We start from the raw sequence: 16,447 nt of genomic DNA on the forward strand, positions 1-16,447 counted from the left end.
TAGTGAGGTTGGGCAGTGGTTTGTTCTGCTGTGCATAAGGTTGCTGAGTTGGTACTGACTCGATGGCACCTAACCAACAACATTATCTTTATAGTTAAAAGCTGAGATGTAAAATATCTTACTCTAGGTCATCCATTATTAGTAAGAGTTACTGTTGTTAAGTACTATAGAATCGGTTCCAACTCATAGTGATCCTTTATAGGGTTTCCGAGGAGCGGCTGGTAGATTTGAACCAACAACCTTGAAGCGCAAGCCAACCATGCCATCCAATGTATTATTATGCAGCACCACATCAGGACTACTTAGTAAGAGTTGTTAAGTGCTCTCGAGTCACTTCCGACTCATAGCGACTCTGTATAGAGTGGTAGATTCAAATCCAGGTCTGAGTGACTGACTCCTGAGAGTTGCTTTAGAGCTTGAAATCTTAAGGCACCTGGTTAGGGGGAGACTTCAACCAGCTGTCAGAGTCCTAAGTCCAATTTAAGCCTTGATACTAGGTTCACACATCACTGCCAAAGTCAGGGAAAGGCAACTTTGTTTATGGGCTCAGTGTATTTGAATGTGGATTAAGGTCACTACCCTAAGTAGCCCAGAGAGGGGCAGTTTTACTCTCAGGGACTTGCCTGGGTATATCTCTTAATGGAAATTGGAGTACTGGGTCCCCCCGGTTATGAGTCATGCCCGAGGGCCTCAGGTCCAATCCTGTAAACTTTTCTGCAATTGTCCCCTTCCCACTTCCACATTAGCCTGCACCTGTGACAGCTGTCACTGGACCTGCTTTTGTGATGAAATTCTCTGTAACCTATTAAACTGGCTGCCTGGAGGTGAATTCTTGGGGATACTATTATGGCCACAGGCTGATGGTCTGCCCATAAAGATGATCTGTTTTTGTCCTTGCCATGTTTTGTCCTATTTAATAATAAAAGGGACTCTAGTAAAAACATTTGAATTCAGGGGTCTTTTCTCCCCTGCAACAGAATTCATGATCAAACCACCAAGTGGCCTATGTCCCCAAGCAGAAAGAAGAACCCTTTCTGTGAAGCGTTGGAAACTTGAAAGGGAAAGCAAAAGAAGATAATGTACTCATTTTTGGATATGTTGATGTTTTCAGTTCAATGGAGATGTTCAGAAAATAGATGAACATGTGGTTCGGATTCCAGGAGTGATATGGATTGTAGAATGTGAGTCATCCACATCTAAATCACAAAAGAAGCTGTGGGAGCGATTTAGGCAGGTCAGGAGATGGTATTGAGTAAGAAAAGAAGTACCTGGGAAACATCTAAGGAATGGGAACATTTAAGCAACAGGCAGAGGATAAGCTGCTCACAGAAGAAATATGGAGAAGTCAGAAAGATGGAGAGACTGACAGTGCCAAATGCTGAGAGTTCTTATCAAGTAAAATAAAGTTGCTAATGGTTTAAAAGTTTTATAATCTAAATGTGCATCATTTTGTCCAATTGTAACTATCTTTCATACAGAAATCCAAAACCACAGCATCATATTTTATATTAGCAAGATTTTGTTAATATCCTAAGTTATGTCACCATTCTAAGGTTTTACTATCAAGCAGACATGTTTTTAGGCTTTAATAAAGTTTTTATGTTTCACTGTTTTCAGTCTTTGTTCTAGCTTTATTTCTGAGTAAGAGCTAAGAAGGCAAGCACAGCTTCAATCCTTCAGTATTTGTGATTAAATCAGTAATTTACAAGGAAATGGAAATCAAGCCCAACTTGGGCAACCTTGAAAAAACAACGTGTTAAGTAATTCTGAATTACAAAAGGAAGGCATATCTAATAGTGACCAGATTTTAAATATTTGGAATAAGAAAAAGTCCTAAACATTAACCTGACTAGCCATCGGAGGGCTAGTTTTGAGCCCAATTCTCTTTACTTATACACATATGGTGGTAGTGGTAGTGGTGTGCCGTGGAGTTGGTTCTGACTCACAGTGACCCTGTACAGGGTTTCCGAGGTGGTAAATCTCTACAGGAACAGAAAGCCTCATCTCTTTCTCCCATGAACAGCTGGTAGTTTTGAACTGCTGACCTCGAGTTTTGCAGCCCGACTTATAACCACTAAGCTACCAGAGCTACTTTATACACATATATGGAAGCTCAATTAATTATTAGCTGCGATGTACTGAATTGTTAAATGTTTTAGTCAGAGTTTCTGAAAATTCCACCAAACAACCTTTTCCTGATGAATCTGGGTATAAGAAGGTTAAGAAGATGCTGATGGATTATATGAGTCAGTTGTGAATGACTGTTAACAGAGTTAATGTGATTGCAAAATCCTGGAACTCTTAGATGGTTATAAACTGAGCCATCTCAGGAGAAAGGGGGATTCTCACTGTCATCAAAGAAGAACCAAGACTAAAGGCCGTGAGATCCCTGTGTACTGAACCTCATCTGTCCAGGGTCAGAACGCTGTGGCACCACAGAAGTGGCAGAGGAGAAGCAGCAGAACCAAGAGCCAGAGCACAAGACACAGCTTCCAGGTCCACAGAGCAAATAAAACTGAGGGACTTTGCGCAAGGCTTGCTTGCATAGTGGGATGACTCCAGACACTTAATTGGGAGGCTAAGTTGGCTGACTCACGGTTTTAGAGCCCAGTGCCTTCAGACTCAGGCTTAGTGTTTTCTGTGAGCATTGATCAACAGCTTGTAACATTAACTGAGCAGAGGGGCCGGCTGAGGAGAGGTTGTCCTGATTAGAAAAGCTGTGCCCTGAGCACAGCTGATTGTGTGTTGTAACCTGTTAACTTCCCTAATAAACTCCATGATTGTGAGTCTGATGTCTGAGTTCTGTGTGGTCATGACAATGAGTGACTGAACCCAGCTGATAAGTAGAGCGGCCTGTAAGACAGAAGGCTTTTTTGGTCCTAGTAAGGAGCTCTGGTAGCGTAGTGGTTACGAATCGGGCTGCGAACCTTAAGGTCAGCAGTTTGAAACTACCAGCTGCTCCGCGGGAGAAAGATGAGGCTTTCTACTCCCGTAAAGATTTACACCCTTGGAAACCCTGTACAGGGTCGCTATGGGTCGGAACCGACTCGATGGCACTTCACAACAACAACAAATACATTATAAAACATACTACCCATTCTTCCTATGGAGTAAACCTGCAGGCAAAGGATCAACAAAAGATGCCTAATAATCCTTTAAATAAAAAAAAGTAATCTAAATGTGGGAGTAAGTTTTAAAAACTACCTAAAATATAGATGCCATGAAGAAATGTACTGGCAAACTTGACTTCATAAAAATGTTTACATCTTGCATGATTAGACATCATTAACAAAGTCAACAACAGTAATAATAAAGCAGGAGAAAATATCTTGTCATGTGTAACAATAGAAATACATGCATTGTTTTGTTAAGTGCCACTGAGTTGGTTCCAACTCACAGTGACCCTGTATAGGGTTTCCAAGGAGCGACTGGTGGGTTTGAACTGCCAACCTTGCAATTAGTAGTCCAGTGCTTATCCTACAGTGCCACACCAGGACTCCAAATATATGCTTCCTATATAGAAATACAAAATGAAAAACCACAAACTAAGAGACACACATCTTTGGAGGAAAAAAAATAGACAATGTACACAAAGTGGCAACTGACAGTAGAGATACAATGCCAAAACACTACCAAATGATGCTCAGCTGCATGATTAAAGAAATGCAAATGAAAAAATCAGTACAAGTGGTCTTCTTAAACAGACTTGTAAGATTAACCACATTCTCTTTTTCCTCTGATTCCTGAAATACCATCAGAGATTTCAGGTGGTTACCCTCTGCATACCTAATTATGCCTACTGAGTTATGTGTTACCAAGTTACCATGGGTAACTAATGGGTTTGTTTTCCCATATACTTATGCCAACCGTACTTGCTACTGTAATTCTATATTTACATATTCGTAACTGGGGAATCCTGGTGGTGCAGTGATAAAGCACTTGGTTGCCAACAGATAGGCAAATCCAGCAGCTGCTCCCTGAGAGAATGATGTGGCTGTCTGTGTCCACAAGGATTCTGACAGCCTTAGAAATCCTATGGGACAGTTCTACACTGAGTGGACAGTTCAGATTTTTGCTTGCTAGGTTAACAGAAGCAGAATGATACCTTTTTGTTATTAATGGTGCATAAAAATGAACACTTTGACACACTGTTGGTAGGAGTATAAAATTAGGTTTGGGGAGGATACCAGGGAGTTACTTATCAAAATTAAAATGACTCAACAGAAATTAGGATAGAGTTATCTACTGCCTGAAATAACTAATAAATGAGACAAAATATGTAAAATAGTTTATTTTGATAATTGGACATAGTAGTATAATGGAAAACTTATGTGGAACTCAACTCCATGAGTTGAGGAGCATGAGCTCAGAGTCTGGGGTGACAAAAGGGGTTAGTGTTTGTAGGGTAGAGTAGTGTAAAGCTGCAAAGAAACTCTTAAAATTTGCAGAAGGTCTCTGGTAGTATTCAGCTGAGAATTAATGGGTTCATTTATTCAAGAAAGCTAACTACCTGAGGTCAGGGAAATAACCACCCAAAAGGATTTAAGGACACAATTCCTCATGCCCACCCAGGACCAGGAACACTATCTATTCTCACTATAGAGCCAGAAAGAACTAAACCCTCATAATCTTTGGTACATTAGACTTCTCAGAAATGCATGGCCTTACTGATGATTTTAAATGCCATCGAATTGGTTGCAACTCACAGAGACCCCATACAAGGTTTTTGAGGACTGGTTGGTGCGTTTGAGCACCCAATATTGCAGTTAGCAGTCCAGTGCTTATTTTACAGTTCTGTACCAGGACGCCTTAATGTTATTGTTAAGTGCCGTCAAGTAGTTCCGACCTATAGTGATCCTGGATAGGGTTTCCGAGGAGCGACTGGTGAGCTTGAACTGCCGACCTCATAGTTCAAACAGCTTTGCAGTCTGGCACATTAACCCACAGCACCACACCAGGACTCCTTAATTGTTGTTGTTGTTGTTAGGTGCCATCGAGTCAGTACCAACCCATAGTGACCTTATGCACAGAACGAAACACTGCCTGATCTTGAGCCAACCTCACTACTGTTGCCACGCTTGAGTCCATCAACGCTGCCACTTGGCCAATCCATCTCACTGGGGGTCTTCTTCTTTTTATCTGACCCTCCACCTTACCAAACATGATATCCTTATCCAGTGACTGCTCCCTCCTGACAATATGTCCGAAGTATAAGAGAAGAAGTTTGGTCATCTTGGCCTCTAAGGAGCACTCTGGCTGCACTTCTTCCAACACAGATCTGTTGGTTCTTTTGGCAGCCCATGGCACTTTAAATATTCTCCTCCAACACCATAACTCAAAAGCATCAGTTCTTCTATGGTCTTCCTTATTCACTGTCCAGCTTTCGCATGCATATGAGGTTACTGAAAATACCATGGCTTGGGTCAGGTGCACCTTAGTCTTCAAGCTGACATCTTTGCTCTTCAACACTTTAAAAAGGTCATGTGCAGCATATTTGCCTAATGCAATACATCGTTTGATTTATTGATTGCTCCTTCCATGAGTGTTGATGGTTGATCCAAGAAGAATAAAGTCCTTGACACCTTCAATCTTTTCTCCATTGATAAGAATGTTGTTTATTGGTCCAGTGATGAGGAGTTTTGTTTTCTTCACACTGAGATGCAATCCATTGGACCAAAGGCTGTGCTCTTTGATCTTCATCAGTAAATGTTATAAGTCCTCTTCACTTTCAGCAAGCAAGGTTGTATCATCTGCTTATTGCAAGTTGTTAATGAGTCTTCCTCCAATCCTTAATAGTGGGGGCTAATTAACTCTGGAGGCCTGGTATGGTCCTGTAGTATAAGCACTGGACTGCTAAACACAAGGTCAGAGGTTCAAACCCACCAGTCACTCCTTGGAAGACCTATACAGAGTCATTATGAGTCAGAACTGACTCCACGGTACTTAAAAACAATTAATTCTAGACTAAATGCTGTTCTATAGAAAAAGAGGAGGACCCCCCCCAATGAGATGGATTGGCTAAGTAGCAGCATCGATGGTCTCAAGCATGGTAACAGTAGTGAGTTTGGCCCAGGATCACACAGTGTTTCGTTCTGCTGTGCATAAGGTCGCTATGGGTCGGTATCAACTTGATGGCACCTAACAACAACAACAACAACAACATTCTTACCTACCAAATAATAAAAGGCAGAATCAAACAGCTTGCCAGTAACTTAACTACATTCTAGTACAAAGCTCAAGAACATTTACTGGAATACAAAAGTATCTGGCTGGTTGGCTGTGTGCCATTGAATCAGTTCCAACTCAGAGAACCTGTATAGGGTTTCTGTGGCTATAAATCTTTATGGGAACAGAAAGCCTAATCTTTCTCCCATGGAGTGCCTGGTGGACTCAAACAGCTGACCTCACAAGTAGTCCAATGTGTAACACAAAACTTCATCAGGATTCCTTTACAGAAATATCTCTCATTCAATAATGTATTCACAATGTCTGGCATACAACAATGTAAAGCTTAGAATGTACAATATCCAGTAAAAAATGACCAGTTATATCAAAAAAGAATGAAACTATAACCCACAATAAGAAAAAAAAAACCCAAAAACCCAGCAAAGTAAAACTAAGAAAGGACACAGATGTTAGAATTATCAACTGGGTTATTAACTCTCTTAACTGTCTTCATATGTTCAAAAAACTTGAGGAAAAGTAGTGGTGGTGGTGGTTATGTGCCGTGGAGTCGGTTCCGACTCATAGCGACCCTGTACAGGGTTTCTGAGGCTGTAAATCTTTACGGGAGCAGAAAGCCTCATCTTTCTCCCACGGAGCAGCTGGTAGTTTCAAACTGCTGACTTTGAGGTTCGCAGCCCAATTTGTAACCACTACGCTACCAGAGCTCCTTTGAGGAAAAGTAGACCATATTAATATGATCCTGGAAGATATTTCTTAAAACTTGAAATCTGACTTGTAAACAATGAAAACTACAATGTCTGTAATGAAAAATATACTAAGTAGGATTAATGGTAATTAAGCATGGAAGAATCTGAAGCTTAGCAATAAAATTATCCAAAACAAAATACACATAAGAAACAGACTAAAACAAAACGGACTACTGATGAGCTGTCACACAACTTCAAGCAGTCTTAATAATTTGAGTCTCCAAATGAGAGAGAAAACAGAAAAAATATTTGAAGAAATAATGACTGAAAAATGTTCAAATGTGATTAAGCAGTTCATTGAGCCCAATCACAAGACACATAAGATCACTAGATACAAAATCAATATAAAAATGGTATTTCTATTTATAATACTTCTCATTTATCAATTATTATCTGACATTTCATAAAAAATCTAGCATCCCCACGATTTTGTGCATTAATGACATAAGTCTGAGCTGTGAGGTGAGAGAACCATGGCTGTGATGGTGAAGGTCATGTGTCAACTGGGCGGAGCCATGAGTCTCGGTGGTTTGGCAGTCATGTGATGATGTAATCTGGGAATGACATAATGCAGTCATCCTCCACATCCACATAACACTTATCACTGCATAACAACCTGATCTATGGAACCTCACACCAAGTCAAGAAGGACGAGTGGGTGGACTAGAATCCAGCAATCAAAAACTAAGTTAAAAAATAGTTCCATTTACAAAAGCATCAAGAAATACAAAATACTTCAGGATAAATCTGACAAAAGTGAAAGACTTCTAGAGAAAAAACTACAAAATACTGCTGAGAATAAAGTTCTACATAAACGGTTAATCTTATGAAGATCTATAGATTCAATAGAATAACAAACGAAAATTTCAGGTTTTTGTACAAAAATTTATAATCAGATTTTAAAAATCAAATAGAAATCCCAAAGAACTAGAACAACCAAGATAGCTTTGAAAATTTACCAAGATGAAAAACTAACACTACCTAATTTTAACTTATTATACAGCTATAGTAACTATGACAGTGTGGTGTTTGCTTAAAGATAGACAAATATGTCAGTAAAAGAGAACATAATAGTCCAGAAATGTTAGATGCCATTGAGTTGGTTCTGACTTGTAACCACCCCACGCAAGGCACAATGACACACTGCCTGGCCATCCTCCATCCTCACAATTGACATTGTTGCAGCCACTGTGTTAATAGAGCGCCTTGGGGTTGCCATGGAGTGAATCACAGTGTGGCGCTGTAGGGTAAGAACTGGACTGCAAGGTTCAGTGGTTTGAACGACATCAGTGGTTCAAACTCACCAGCCACTCCTTGAAAACCCTACACAAGGGTCACTCTGTCGATGACATTTAACAACTAGTCATTTCTAAGCCAAGAAATTTGGAAGATGAACTATCTGGCCAACTGATAGGAAAAGATCCATAACTGTGCTCATTCCAAAGAAAGGACACACAACAGAATGCACAAATGATCAAACAATATCTTTAATATCACATGGAGATAAAATTTTACTGAAAATAATTACAAAATGGTTGTAGCAGTACATCGACAGAGAGCTGTCAGAGAGTCAAGCTGGGTTCAGAAGAGGATGTGGAACTAGGACTATAATTGCTGACGTTCAGTGGATCTTGGCTAAAAACAGAGAATACCAGAATGATGCTTACTATGCTTTTACTAAGCAAAGGAATATGACGGTGTGGATCATGACAAGCTATGAATAACACTGCGAATAATGGGTATTTCAGAACACTTCATTGGCCTCATGATGAACCTGCACGTAGGCCAAGAAGCAGTCATTAGAGAGGATACTGAATGGTTTTAAATCAGGAAAGACGTATACCAGGGTTGTAGCCTTCAACCACACTAATTCAATCTGCCTGATGAGTAAATAATCCAAGAAATGATTATACAAAAAACATATCAGGGTTAGAGGAAGATTCATTTATAGTCTACCATAGGCAGATGATACAACCATCCTTGCCAGAAGACAAATTTACTGATGAAGATCAAAGATTAATGTCTTTAGCATGGATTGTACCTCAATGAAATGAAATGAAAATCCTCACTTCTGGGACAATAAATAATATCATGATATAAATGGAGAAAAGATGGAAGTTGCCAAAGATATTTTGCTTGGATCCACAATCAACAGTCATGGAAGCAGCTGTCAAGAAATCAAATGAAGTATTCCATTATGCAAATCTGTTGTCAAAGGCCTCTTTAACATGTTCAAGAGCAAAGATGCCTGTTTGAGGACTAAGGTGTCCCTAACCCAAGCCATGGTATTTTTCAATCACCTCAGATGCATGTGAAAAGTTGGATAATGAATAAGGAAGACCATAGAAAAATCATTGCATTTAATTATGGTGTTGGAGAAGAATACTCAAAGTAAACCACGGACTGCCAGAAGAACAAACCAATCTACCTTAGAAGAACTACAGCCTGGATGCTCCTTAGAAGTGAAGGATGGCAGTCCCTGGAGAAAGACATCGTGTTTGGTAAAGTGGAGGGTCAGCAAAAAAAAAAAGGAAGCCCCTCAATGAAATGGATTGATAGTGGCAGAAACAATGGATTCAAATATAACAACAATTCTAAGAATCGCACAGGACTAGGCACCTAACAACTACTTCTAGCCATAGTCTATAACTTGCACCAAACATTTTGCCCTTCTCGGTCTGGGTAAGAGAAAGTAAGAGAAGATATTTATAAGATGACATGATTCAGTTATGGATGTTAATATAGTTAATTGTAGTTATAAAAACTTGAAATTCTAGCATGGGTATAAAATGAGCCATCTCAGAGGCTGAAGGCGGGGATATCATTACCATTAAAGAAGATGAGTCAGGAGCGGAGCACATATTTTGGACTCTGAGATCCCTCCCTCCACACTGAAACTCCTCGGCTCAGGACAGAGAGCTGTGGCACCAGAGGAGTGACAGAGGGGCAGCAGCAGTAGAACCAAGAAACCAAGCACGAGACAGAGCAGCGGGCTTCCCAGTCCACAGAGCCAATAAAACTGAGTGACTTTTTGGGCAGGAACCTTGTTTGCACAGTGAGGTGCCTCCAGGCATTTAACTGGGGTGGGGGTGGGGGGCTAGGTGTGCTGACCCACAGAGCTAAACCAAGAGCCTTGGGCTGAGGCTTATAGCAGATAGAGTACCTTTGGGCATTTACCAACAGTCTTAAATGATCTTTGCTGGGTATGGCTTAGGAGAGGCTGTCCAGACTTGCAGGAAGTGTGCCCTGAACATTTCTGGCCCTGAACTGTAACCTACAACTTGCCTAATAAACCCCATACTTGTGCAAATTGTGTCTGTCCTCTGTGTGGCCACTGCCATGGATTATTGAACCCAACAGAGAAACAGAGAGTGCTGTGGGAAGGAAAGTGTCATTTTTGTCAGGGGTCTTTCTCTTTTTTGATGACTTCTACCAAGCATGGGCTCTTTTTCCATGGACTGTTCCCTCCTGATAATATGTCTAAAATATCTGAGATGAAATCTCACCATCCTTGTTCCCACCGAGCATTCTGGCTGTACTTTTTCCAAGACAGATTTGTTTGTTCTTCTGGCATTCTCTGCTACTTTTGGTATTCTTCACCAACACCATAATTCAAATCAGCAATTCTTCTCTGGTCTTCCTTATCCATCATCAAACTTTTAAATAAACATGAGGTGACTGAAAACACCCTGGCTTGGGTCAGGAACCCCTTAGTCTTCAAAATGACATTTTTGCTTCTCTAAACAGGTCTTATGCAGTAAATCTGCCCAATGTTAATAAGTCATTTGATTTCTTGACTGCTGATTCCATGAGTAATGACTGTACATCTGAGTAAAATGAAATCCTGATAACTTCTATCTTTTCTTCATTTATATACCATGATGTTTACCCTCTCAGCAAGCAAGGCTGTATCATCTGTATATCGAGGTTGTTAATGAGCTTTCCTCCAATTCTGATGACACATTCTTCTTCATATATAGTCTAGCTTATCAGAATAAAGACTGAGAAAATATAGTGAAAAAATACAACCCTGAAACACACCTTTCCTGATTTTAAACCACGCAGTATCTCTTTGTTCTGTTAGAATGACTACTTCTTGTTCTACGTATAGGTTCTGTCTGCATGAGCACAGATGAATGTTCTGGAATTCCCATTCTTCACAATACTATTCATAGTTTGTTATGATCCACGCAGTCGAATGATTATGCATAGACAGTAAAGCACAAGTAAGCACTAGACTGAAAGGTTGGTTTAAACCTTGATCTTTGCTGGGCATGGCTTAGGAAAGGCTGTCCAGACTTAAAACAAGTGTGCTCTGAACATTTCTGGTTTAAACCTACCTTGCTGTCTAGTGCTTACTTGTTCCAGTGATCAATGGATGTTTTCAGGTGTTTCATCTCATTTGAATCCTGAAAGCTTTGCTTCATCTACTTCATTAAGGTCAAGTCTACTTTGAGAAGGCAGCTCTTCCTCAGTCATATTTTGAGTGCCTTCCAACCTGAAGGGTCCCACTTCCAGCACTATATTAGACAACGTTTCACTATTACTCACAAGATTTTCCCTCAGAAGTAGACTGCCTACTCCTTCTTCCTAGTCTGTTCTTAGTTTGGGAGCTCTACTGAAACCTGTCCACCATGGGTGACCCTGCTGGTATTTGAAATACCAGTGGCATAGATTCCAGAATCAAAACAACTCACAAGCAATCACAGTATGACAAACTGACAGACATGTGAGGTTCAGAAATAGATCCACACTTACATATTCTATCAGGTGCTATTTTTGAAATATTATCTTTACTCCATGGATCTGATTAGGCAACGTTGTTTAACAGCAATTGAACACATATGTCCAGAAATATACCCACACATCTATGTTCAACTGCTTTTCGACAAAATTGCAAAAACAAATCCATGGAGTAATGATAATCTTTTCGACAAATATATGAGTATTTGAATATATGCATATAAAAAAAAGGAATTTCAATCCATATTTCACAATACATAACAACCATTAAAAGCCAAAATGGTTAATTGGCTTAAATACAAAACCGGAAACTTATAAAAGTTCTAGAGCAAGTCAGAGGAGAATACCTTTATGGACCTGGAGTAGGGAATGATATTTTTGATATGCCAGCAAGGCATGATCCATAAGGGAAACACCTGATTAATTAGACTTCATAAAAACATAAAATTTTCTGTTCTTAGAAAAGTATTATATCCAGAATACGAATATATAAAAAATTCTCAAAACTCAATAATAGGATAACCCAATTAAAAAACAGGCAAAAGATTTGAATAGGAACTAAAGTGCATATATGGAGGGCAAATAAGTACTTGAAAAGGTGTTCAACATTATTATTAAGCCCACTGCCGCTGAACTGATTCTGACTTAGAACAACCCTCGAGAACAAAGTAAAACTGCTCTATAGGGTTTCTGAGGCTGCAAAGCTTTATGGAAGCAGACTGCCTCATCTTTAGCCCTTGAAGTAGCTGGTGGGTTTGAACCACCGACCTTTCCATTAGCAGTCCAACATTTACTACACTGGGTAATCAGGGTTGTTTTTTCAACATCAACTGTTGTTAAGTACCGTGGAGTCAGTTCAGACTCACAGCGACCCTGCACAGGGTTTCTGAAGCTGCAAATCTTTATGGGAGCAGAAAGCCTCATCTTTCTCCTGTGGGACAGCTGGTAGTTTCGAACTACCGACCTTCAGGTTAGCAGCCCAATTCGTAACCACTACACTACAAGAGCTCCTTTTTCAACATCAATAGGAAAATGCAAATTAAAACCTACATACGTCTATGCCATGTGGTTACATTAATGACTAAAAAATTACAGTAAAAGAACAACTAAAATTAGTAAGATTGATCATATCAAGTGTTAGTAAGGATATGAAGGAACTGGAACTCCCATACAGTGCTAGAAATGAAAAGTAACATAGATACTTTTGAAAATGGTTTGTCAGTTTCTTTAAAACAGTAAAAAAAAAATTATAGACACACCTGCCAAATTATGGATTCTACTGCTAGTTATTTACCCAAGAGTAATGAAAGCATATGTCCACACAAAGATTTGTACACAAATATCCATAGCAGTTTTATTCCCAACAGCTCAAACCTGGAAACAATCAAATGGCTGTCAACAGGTAAGTGGATAAAAAAATTATGGGTATATCCCTCCAAAGGAGTACTACTAAGAAACAAAACACTATTAGCATACACAACAAGGATGCTTTTCTACAAGAAGAAGAAACCAGATAAAGAGAGTACCTATGGTGTGGCGCTGTACAATAAGCACTGGACTACAAGGTCGGTTTGAACTGCAAGGTTGGCAGTTCAAATCTACCAGTTGCTCCTCAGAAACCCTATACAGGGTCGCTATGAGTTGGAATCAACTCACCAGTACTTAAGAACAGCAACAACATAAAAATTTATAAAATATTCAAATTAATTTACAGTGACAGAAAGTAGATCACTCATTGCCTGAGGATTGGGAAGGGGCTGGGAGGAGTAGGATGTATAGGTTACACAGAGATCTAAAGAAACTTTTGGAGGTGATGTATATCTTCATTATCTTAATTCTGGTAGTGGTTTTATATATGTAAAAACTTTGCTAAAATGTCAATTAGTCAGTTATCAAAACTGGTTATGTTTATCTAGACAAAAGAAATCTGTCCAGCAGTTGTAAAAAATGAAGTAGGGCTAATAGATAATATAATTTTCTAAGATAGATTGTTAACTAAAAAAATATGCAACCATTTGTGATTTTTTTTTTTTACAGCAAAATGTATATGTCAACCAACCCATTGAACAAGTACTTTTACATGTAGTAAAAAATCTTTGAAGGCCATCCCAAAACTGAAACACCTCAGGAGACTAGGAGACTACGGTTTGGAGTGAGAAAAACTTCATTTTTCATTCATGTCTATTAGAACTAATTGATCGTTCCCACTTACGTTCATGATTTAAAAACATAAAATGACCCATCACTTCCACTTTTGGGGATCTGTCTTACAGGAACACATGTTCACATGCAGAAAGATATACACCCCACGCTGCTCACTGAACTACTGTTGCAAGATTTCATTGAAAACAGTGTAAGTGTTTATGCTATATTATAAAAGTAAAATAAAATATTGTTTATATTTAGTATCTTTTTATAATACGGAAAACAGCTTGACATACATATACATTCTTTCCCTCTTAGTTGCTGAAAAATCTGTAAGTACATAGACTACTTACAATTGCCTCTGGGGAGATATTGAGAAAGCAGGCAATGAAATGCTTTACTTTTTACGTTTCTGAATTCTAGGAAATTTCTTTTGGCATTGAGCATATGTATAATTTTGAATATGTGTGTGTGTAGGGGATAACGAAATGAAAATATTTTAAATTTTAAATAAGTTAGTCATTTTTGTTTAAAGGGCCAGCTTATTAGATGTGAAAGTGTGGTAGTTTTTGCACTGTTCTTAAAGCCAACTCACCCTTTTCCGCGCTTCCGATTTCTGGAAACACTCATGCTGTATGAAAGTAGCTGCAGCAGAAATCCTGGGCAGGGGCGTGTGATCTGCATCAAGCATACTCACTGCTCTCTCCAGAGTCATCTCCATGTCGGCATTCCTAGACAAACAGTCACAGATTCAGCAAAATACCAAACTTGCTCCCTCCTGTTCAGCAACCTGATCCTCTAGAGATGACTTGGCTGATAGTGGGAAATACCTAGAATGTCAGCTTAAATGAAACAACCAACGCCCAGAGATCAGGAGGTGGAGATGCTCGTAGCAGGCGTACACCAGCTCTGGTCAGATCAGTCTTTAATTTAAAGATGCCATCGAATTGAGTGGAACCATAAAATATACTAAAAAGAGATACTGATTTCTTTTTAAGATAAATATGTGAGGCTAACCCATTAATACATGTATGTGTGCACAGATGGAAGTGTGTGTAGTGTTGTGCATGGGTGGATGTTAGTGGGTGTGGCATAGTTGAGGGGATAAGGAATAATTGCCTCATGAATAAAACCTAACAGCCACTGCTTCTGAAACACATGTTTAAACATCTAAGTGTTACTTCATGAGTATTTAAGAGTATTAAAAGTGAAGCAGAACACTTTCAGCATCTATACTGAGCACTACATACTCCAAGGTATTAAGACTCAGAAACCAATTTTGAATAGTAAAAGTGCAAGCTATTACCAGTGTAGCAACAGCTTGCATTTGTGGCACTGTAGGATAAACACTTGATTGCAAGGTCAGTCTGAACTGCAAGGTTGGTGGTTCAAACTCACCAGCCGCTCCTTGGAAACCCTATACGGGATCACTATGAATGGGAACTGACTTGACAGCACTTAACAACATAAACAACAACAACTACAACACTAACCATTAAAACCAAAATTTGAGCCACTTATTTAATATATACATATTTTTTTAGAGGTGGAAATACTTAACATACATGAACTCCAATGCATTTACAAAGATACTGAAACTCTAAATTTTAACTCATTGGCGATTTTACATCTCTAGCATCCATCACTATGCTTGTATTAGCTGACAAAAGCAACTCATTCCTAACATAATAATTAGCTTTCTGTTTAATACAGATGTTTGCTTTTAAAGATTCGGCCATAATCTACCTCATAAGCCATAAATGAGTTAGGAAACTTTGAATTACCCAAATCTCTAACACCTACAACCCATTTCATTGCCTTAATCCTTTATTTTCCTAAACACAGTTCACAAAGAAGGTGTGCATTTACTCTGAGCTATTCCAACACACTTTACCACCTAAAAACATGTCTCAAACTGAATGAAGACTTCCTTAACAAGAAGGTTTGTTACAGCTGTTAGTGTTAGTTTTCTGTTTTGTTAATTGTCTCTAAAGTCCAACTCCACAACACTGCTTACATTCTGACCCCAGTCTGGCTCCATTTCCAATCACCCTCTTCCCTTTTCTTCCCACTCTCGGAATCTACTCTACCTTCAATCATATTTGTCTTCTCTAAAACACTGCATACCTCTTTCCAAAGTCACCCTTTTTTGTTTTCCTGAAAAGTTCTTCCTTCTACTTGACTAATACTTACCCATTCTTCAAAACTCAACTCAAACATCACGACTTCTGTGAAATGATTTCCCCACCTCCAGAGAGAGCTAGTCCTTTCAGCCTATCTTCTCCTACATCACTCTTCCCTTCCTCTCTCCCTCTTTCCCTACCACTCTTTACACCCCCTCATTCCCTTTCATAGTCCTTCCCTCTCACCTTCCCTCTTCCCTTCCCAGTCACTCATAAAACACTTCTTGATACCTGAAGAAATGTGACTTTGGAGGTGGGGTTGGAGATGTGGGAGGATTTAGGGAAGGGCAGTTGTTCCCTGAGCATATTTCCCAGAAAAGAATCTTTAAAATAACTGTTAACTAATACGCTAAAATGATGGTTCATTTCAACTGCAAATGTGAGAAAAGGCAGTGTAAAATACCGTTGGTCAGCATATGAAACTCTGAAGAAAAAAAAAAAAAA

General features: G+C 39.2%; 1 protein-coding gene across 1 annotated transcript in view; it reads right to left on the reverse strand.

The window, feature by feature from the left end:
- Positions 1 to 16,447, reverse strand: part of PKP2 (plakophilin 2) — a 121,987-nt gene that overhangs the window by 77,787 nt on the left and 27,753 nt on the right. The window contains exon 4 of the mRNA XM_006874766.1: positions 14,416 to 14,551. Within this exon, the coding sequence (XP_006874828.1) occupies positions 14,416 to 14,551 (136 nt within the window). The remainder of the gene's footprint in view (positions 1 to 14,415; positions 14,552 to 16,447) is intronic.

The sequence above is a fragment of the Chrysochloris asiatica genome, unplaced genomic scaffold, assembly GCF_000296735.1.
Source record: "Chrysochloris asiatica unplaced genomic scaffold, ChrAsi1.0 scaffold00299, whole genome shotgun sequence".
Lineage (NCBI taxonomy): Eukaryota > Metazoa > Chordata > Mammalia > Afrosoricida > Chrysochloridae > Chrysochloris > Chrysochloris asiatica.